The sequence below is a fragment of the Chelonoidis abingdonii genome, chromosome 7, assembly GCF_003597395.2.
Source record: "Chelonoidis abingdonii isolate Lonesome George chromosome 7, CheloAbing_2.0, whole genome shotgun sequence".
Lineage (NCBI taxonomy): Eukaryota > Metazoa > Chordata > Testudines > Testudinidae > Chelonoidis > Chelonoidis abingdonii.
The window spans coordinates 2,095,643-2,102,376 of NC_133775.1; the positions used below are offsets into that span (position 1 = coordinate 2,095,643).

The window sequence follows — 6,734 nt, forward strand, 5'->3', positions numbered from 1 at the left end:
GTTTCCATGACACTTTGCATGTAGGTAAATCTTGGTATAAGTCAGGGCACAGACTTCAATCTATGCAGGCTTTTGGCTACTTCTTTTCTTGATTCTCCATGTTTCTACTGATGGAAACCACCAGTGACTAACCCGCTCCCCCTCAGTTCCTCCGGACCCCCCAGAGACAGCCCCAGCTCACAGACCTTCATGACCTTTTACTTAAGGTTGCTCAAGTGCCCATCCTGCCCAGCAAGCGGCCGGGACTTGAGGTGCCGAGGTTAGCGGAGAGGCACATCAGCAGCAGCCCCAGCTCCCACGTGCTCCGACCCCGTGACTCCTCAGGTCACACACTCCTAGCACCGAGCCTGGGAGTCCTGCTCATGCACGTCCCCTGAGCTCCCTCGGCCCAATGAAGGCAGCCTTAGGTAGCCATGCCTGCAAGGTCACCAGCCACAAGGGGTTATTTATCCCAGAAAGCGCACAATTAATTGTAGGTTTTACCAACTCCAGGGTTTTTGCTGCCCCAGGCACATGCTTGGGACGCTGGAGCCTAGAGCCGGCCCTGTTACCAACCAGCTGGGCAAACCCCCATCAGGCATGGTCTAGGGGTACTTGGTCCTGCCTCAGCAGGGGCTTGGGCTGGCCCCACATTGCCATGATTCTGTTATGGGGGGGCAGTCATGGCTCCCCAAGCTCCCAAGGGAGCCCTTCATGTGTCCCAACTGGAGCCTCGGGGTGATGGATGGCCTGGCTCAGCCAGGCCCAGCTCCCTTTGCTGGTTGTGGAAGCGCTGCCTGAGAACTGAGGAGCTCCGGCAGCGAGGGAGAGCAGCTGCGAACCTGCCCAGGTGGGCTGGGGGCTGGGCCTGCCTGAGTGCAAGGGGCTGCAGGAGCAGCTTGTCAGGACGCTGCCCAGCCAGCCCCACAGCTGCAGTCTTTAGTTGGGTGAGGCCAGGGAGCAATTTTCTGGGTGCTTCTGCTCCCTCCCGCTGTCTCTCTGGCCCCGCTGCCCCCTCCACCTCTGCCAGGTCGGGGATTTGGCGAGGCAGGGATGTGGGGAGCAGCTGCTCCAGCTCGGCCTGTCTCTGACCAGCCCAGCCTCGCAGGTGCAGAAGGAGGGGCAGGAAACCTGTAATGAGCCATTCTGGGATCTGGTGCCTGGGGAGCCCCTCGGTCACCCCCCTCAGACAACCTAGCCAAGACGACAGGATCCGAGCTTTCTGTACTGTGAAACCAGGCTAATGCACTTCTGCCATTCTCATTAGCCATGTAAATGGCCAACGCTGCTGAGCCCTTGGTCTCCTTGAGAGCTTGTGGCAGTGTGTTGCACAAGTTAATTGTGCATTATGTGGAAAAACAGTGTCCCCCTTTAGGGGTCTCAGCTTGCTCCCTCTCCATTTCATGGGCTGTCCCTTGGACTGTGCATTACGCTAGAGGGTAAAGAGCTCCCAGCCTGTTTTATGGCCCTGCAGCATGGCCCCTCATTTGTCAGAGTCACTGAGCACGTGAGGTTACATTTAAAAACTGGGTTTTAACTGTTTGCACTAACAGTAATATCAGTGCTTTTAACTGACAAGACTCAGTTTCCCTAAGTGGTAATTGTGAGAAATCAAGTGTGGCTTCAGTAATGATATGGATCTAAGGCCCTTAGTGGGCCCCTCTGAGCACCTCCCAACTGTTACTGCCTGGCAGGGCCAGCTGTGGTCTCCACTGAAGCCCAGAGAAGCTAAGGGACTTGCCCAAGGTCACACACAGTCTGTGGCAGAGCAGGTCTCCGAAGTCCTCGTCTAGTGCCTGGCCTGCTGACACGTCCATCCTTTGCCCTCCCTTAAGTGAACAGCAAATTGCTCTGGTCGCTCTGGGGTGACTCCTGCTGCCTTCTCAGTGATCCAGCAGCTGCTCGGGTTTGGGGAGTGAGCGCGGGCTCGCCAGGGCTTGGACGGGAATTCAAATTGGCATCACTGTAACTGTGGCTTAATTCTTGCTCCTTTGGAAAGAAAAGTGGGAGCTGGTCTAATGCCAGACACATCCATCCTGACTATGGCCCCAGGAGAACAACTGTCCACCAGTGCCAGGGCCAGAGAACCCGTCAAAGGGTTACGCTGCTTGTGGTGTCGTCTTCACCCCACACCAGCCTAGAAGGGGTTAATGAGTCTGGGAAGGGGCCAGTTAGCTGGACAGGCCACATCTGAGAGGAATTAGGTGGCCTAAGTGATCCTGGAATGATGCTGGAGCCCAGCTGAGAAGGAGCTGGGAGGGCTGGAGCCAGGAAGCTGGCAGCAGAAGGGGCTGTAGTGTGGACACCTGTGCTCTCTAGCCTTAAGAGAGGGAAGGAGGACAGCGGGGGGACAGGAGCAGCGTTGGGTCCTGGCCCTGAGGGAAGGGCATGTCCAGAGGAGGTGGAGAAGGAGCCGGATGGAGGTGAAGCAGGAGCAGCTCAGGGAATCTGTAGCAAGGTTTGGGACTGTGCAGCCCTCGGCTGCTGGTTGTAGGTCTGTGGCTGGACCCTAGAGCAGTGGATGGGAAGTGGCCGACCAGGCAGTGGGGCAGGAGGCTGCATAGGACAGTTGTCCAGTGGAACTTTTATACTCCAGAAGGAAAACACGGTGATCCAGCCTTCAAGCTGAGCCACGAAGACAGAGCCCCCCGCGGCACAGAGTGAGGCGGCAGGGCCCACTACACCTGGCAGAGGAGGGGGTTGGACCTGGGAGGAGCTAATCCCCAGAGCAGCCAGGAGCTGGGGAGTGGACCTTGTGACACAACTGGGGTAACTTGGTCCAAGACCTCCCAGAGGTCGAGCTCCCCTGTGTACTGGAGGGGAGAGTGGCCCTACGTGTGCCTCGCTTGACTCCCCATGGGGGTCGCGGTGGCAGTCCCCGCTGCTCCGTGCTGCTGCACTCTCTGCAACTTGGCTTTTCTCCCAGGTGCAATAGCTGAGATCCAAGGCACAGACCCATGCTGGCAGCTCTGCCCTCCTCTGCCTCACGGAGGTGGATGCTTGGCAGCCATCATGCAGGAATTGCCAGTACCCTGTGAGCCAAGACTGCAGTGGTGCAGCCGCCTGGTGACGGCCTAGCGGGAGCCAGGTGGAGCCAGGACCCAGTGGAGCTTGGAGCTGGCTTTGGCCCCTGCGGGGCCTCGGGCTGCAGGAGCCAGGTGAGGCACATGGGGAGAGGAAGCATGCAGGGAAGGTCTGTGGTTTGCCGTGGTGACTTGCCTTGGGCTGGGTTTGAAGCCTGCCCTGGCCTATGGGAACTGGGCTGATGCATACTGAAGTGTGCAGTGGTTGGAGCCCAGCTCTCCTGCTCTGAGGCAGCTGCGCTGGAATGCAAATCTTAACAAGAATTTCTGCTGACGAGGCCAGGAGGAGGAGCTGCTGCCCGTTCCCAGGGCCTCTCCCTGCAGGGCATGGACCACTTATGTTGCTTCCACCTGGCTGGCTGGGCCCCGCCTCATGCACCAGCTCCGCTGGGGGCGCCTGCTGGGCCACCTGCTCGCTCCAGCCACCTCTGGGCTCCTGCTGGAGACCAGGTGCCTTTTTGTCTTTGCCTAACCCCCCTAGCCAGGCTACTCATGATGCCTCCAAGGATGGGCCCTGTGCCAGGCACTGCACAGAGCTCAGCCCTGCCCCCAAGGGACCCCCAAGCGGTGGCAGCTTGCAAGGAGAGCTTCCCCCTGTACCCTGCCAAGGTGGCTGGGCTGTGTCCTTTCGCCAGCCCGTTAGTTTCCGGAGAAAACTGACTCTCTGCAAGGAAGGGCCAGTGGTGTTCCCTGGTGCCCCTGGAAAGTGTGGGGGCCATTTTCCTTTGCCCTGTCCCATTGCTCACCCCAGAAACCCCACCCTTCTGCCCAGCATTTAACCCCTTGTGCACCCAGGCAGCTGTCTCAGAACTGACCAATCGCAGCCATCTGCTGCCCAAGGAGCCTGCCCTGGATTCGAAACATCAGGTTTGTCCTAGGGCTAGAACCCCCCCAGCCCTGGGCCTAGCAGGCTCCTTGCTACTCTGCAGCACCTCGTCGGCTGCAGGTTTCAGTGTCTCCAGAGCAGGACCCCTGCCCTTTCCCTGGTGAGCCCATGCTCCAGCCTCGCAGGGCTCCTGGGGTGTGTGGCCGGAGCGATCTTTGGGGCCGATGCCCAGCCCAAAGCTGCTGCAGGTGCATCGGCCACCCTGCTGTGTTTCTGGGGCACGTGGAGCCCGGGGCCCTAGCGCTTGGATCTGTACGGGACAATATTCTGCCCAGAGCCCCTTGGCCCAGGTCACTGGCCAATGTCGGAGCAGGCAGGCTGGGCCCAGTTGTTCATGGGACCATATGGGGGGCAGTGGTGGCAGGAGCAGCATCCAGGACGATGGGGCCAGGCAGCAGCCCTTCAGGATTACCACACCCCTGTATTGTCTGTTGCCCTGAATCCCGCTGTTCGGGGGCTGGGGCTCTGCTGCCACCTGTCCGCTTCCCAAGGGCAGCAAAGACTGCACCCCCCCAAGCAGAGAAGGGCTGGCCCAGCACCGCTGAGCAGAGCCGGGCCTGGCCCATGAGCACTTCGCTAACCCCACGGGGGGCCCCAGCAGAGTCCCAGCCCTGGCTCTGCCCCACATCCCCCGTCTAGCTTCTCCTCTGCTCTGGGTCCCCCCAGGAACCCTGCCTGACTCCGCCTGAGGAGCTGAATCTCTGGCCAAAGCTGCTGGGTTTTACTGCTCAGCACCGGGGCTGGGACGCTTCCCCGACCTGGGGCTCACCAGGCACCATCGCGGAAGCACAGAGTCTGCAGCTCAGCAGGCCAGGAGCAGGACAAGGAAGGAGCACCTGGAGCATTAACAGACTCTTTCGCTGTGGCTGGGCTGAGCAGCCCTGGGACTGTGATTCCACACCTGTGCCCTGGGCTCGTTGGCGTCTTGCAGCCTCCAGCCCTCAGCAGGTGATGGGCCCTCAGCCTGGAGCCATTCGTCTTTGTTCCACTCACCGGCATGTTCCAGGCAGCCTCAGCTGCTTCCCTGTCTGTCCCCAGGCCTCTGCCTTCCCCAGAGAGCTGCACAGCTGTGACTGGCGCTGGGTGCAGAAGGAATCTGGGTGTCCAGCCTGGGGTGGGACGAGGCCCTGTTCCCACCTGCTCCGCTGGCTCACCCGGGCGAGTTAGTGCAGGGGGAGACTGGGCAGGGAGGCACCTCAGGGGAGAGCCCACCAGGCAGGGAAGCAGTAGACCCCACCCGCCCTTTGGGATTTCCAAGTGAGGAACGACTGGCGCCGCTTCCCAACCATATCCCCAAAGCACTCACGTGCTTCCAACTTCCCAGTGCTGCTGCCAGGCCTGGAGGAGGCAGCAGAGACCAGGAGGCACCTGTCAGCCCATCAGAGCCATGCCCAGCACACTGCCCCCTGTCCCCAACCCAACAGGGAGCTGTTAAGAAACGACACCAAAGGGCAGTGGCGGGGGCTGCAGCACCAGGCCCTGGCTGGGCAGGGCTCCTGGACCTCTGGCTTGGCTCCGTGGGAAAGGAGAGGCAGCATGAGCGGCGGGGGGCAGGGAAGGGGCAGATCTGTTAGAAACCAGCCAAGCCTGATGGAAACATTGTCAGTGCTGGCGACTCCAGCATGGGCCCTGGGCACTAGCACCCTGTTCAGTGCCCAGCTTCGTGCCAGGCTGAGCTGGGCCCCAGGCAGGGCTAGTCTAGCTTCGGGGCCGGAGGGTGGGCCCTGCTGGGTGTAGCTTTGCTGTGGCTCTGAAGGGCCACGCCAGGTCAGCTCAGCACACAGCAGGGCAGAGCAGGAGGGATGTGGTGACACGGTTGAGCCTCAGGGCTCCGAGGCTAATCCAGCTGCATTAGGCAAATGGGTTCCGCGTAGAAAATGCCACCGGCTGCAGTGTAAGGTGCTAGGCCTCAGGCCCGTGGGCGTTAGTGTGGCAAAGGGGCAGGCGGGGAGGGACAGACCTGAACTGGCCATGCTCAGGCCAGCGTGCAGCAGCCCGAATGGCCACGGTGAGGCTGTGTTCCCTACGCTCACAGCGAGCACAGGGCCCGTTCCAAGAGCTGGTTAAAGTGAAGGAAGCCCAGCCCCGGGCAGCTGTGCACCAGCGACAGAGCAAAGGGAGGGCCCTGCTGAGGGCCGGGAATTCGCAGGCTGAAGGGCTGCGGGAAAGCGCAGGAACAGCCTCACGCTTTGGCCTGGCCGAGGAGAGACCAGTCGCAATGGGATTAAGCACAAAGGTGCCCGAGAGGTGAAGCGACTATTTACGTGGGCTCAGTGGTGTGAGCGGATTAAGCCGGGTGGTTTATTCAGGGTGGGTCCGGGAGCGCCTGGGGGGGGGTGATAAGGGGGCAGGGCAGAGACTGGCAGAGGGCTCAGTGGAAGGGCTGGGCACACAGAGGAAGGGCAGAGGTTCTGCAGTAATGAAGTGTGAGGCGCGAGGAACTGAGGACTCAAAGGGGCGTTCGGGAGCTTTGTCCCTGGGCACTACTGTGGGCTCACACCCACTGCTGGGGTGAGGGCTGGGCAGGTCAGACCCGTCCGCTGGAACAAAAGCTGAGAGAACATGAAGGGTCCTCGTGGCCGCCCAAAGGGGGTGTCGGGCTGGAGAGGCTGGGATCCTGGTGCTCAGACGTTCCCAGAGCTGCTGCCCACCCTAGCACCTGAGTCTGTTACCCAGAATCCCGTGGGGCCCCACTCCTCTGTTACATGATTTGGCCGAAGCAAACCAGGACAATAAAGGGAAAGGCCTGAACTTGAGCAAGGCTGTGACTGTCCCGCGGGGGGGTG

General features: G+C 60.8%; 1 protein-coding gene across 1 annotated transcript in view; it reads left to right on the top strand.

Moving 5' to 3' along the window:
* The first annotated feature begins 5,947 nt into the window (after positions 1 to 5,947).
* Positions 5,948 to 6,734, top strand: part of LOC116831024 (artemin) — a 13,814-nt gene continuing 13,027 nt past the window's right edge. The window contains exon 1 of the mRNA XM_075068259.1: positions 5,948 to 6,184. Coding sequence (XP_074924360.1) covers positions 5,948 to 6,184 — 237 coding nt within the window. The remainder of the gene's footprint in view (positions 6,185 to 6,734) is intronic.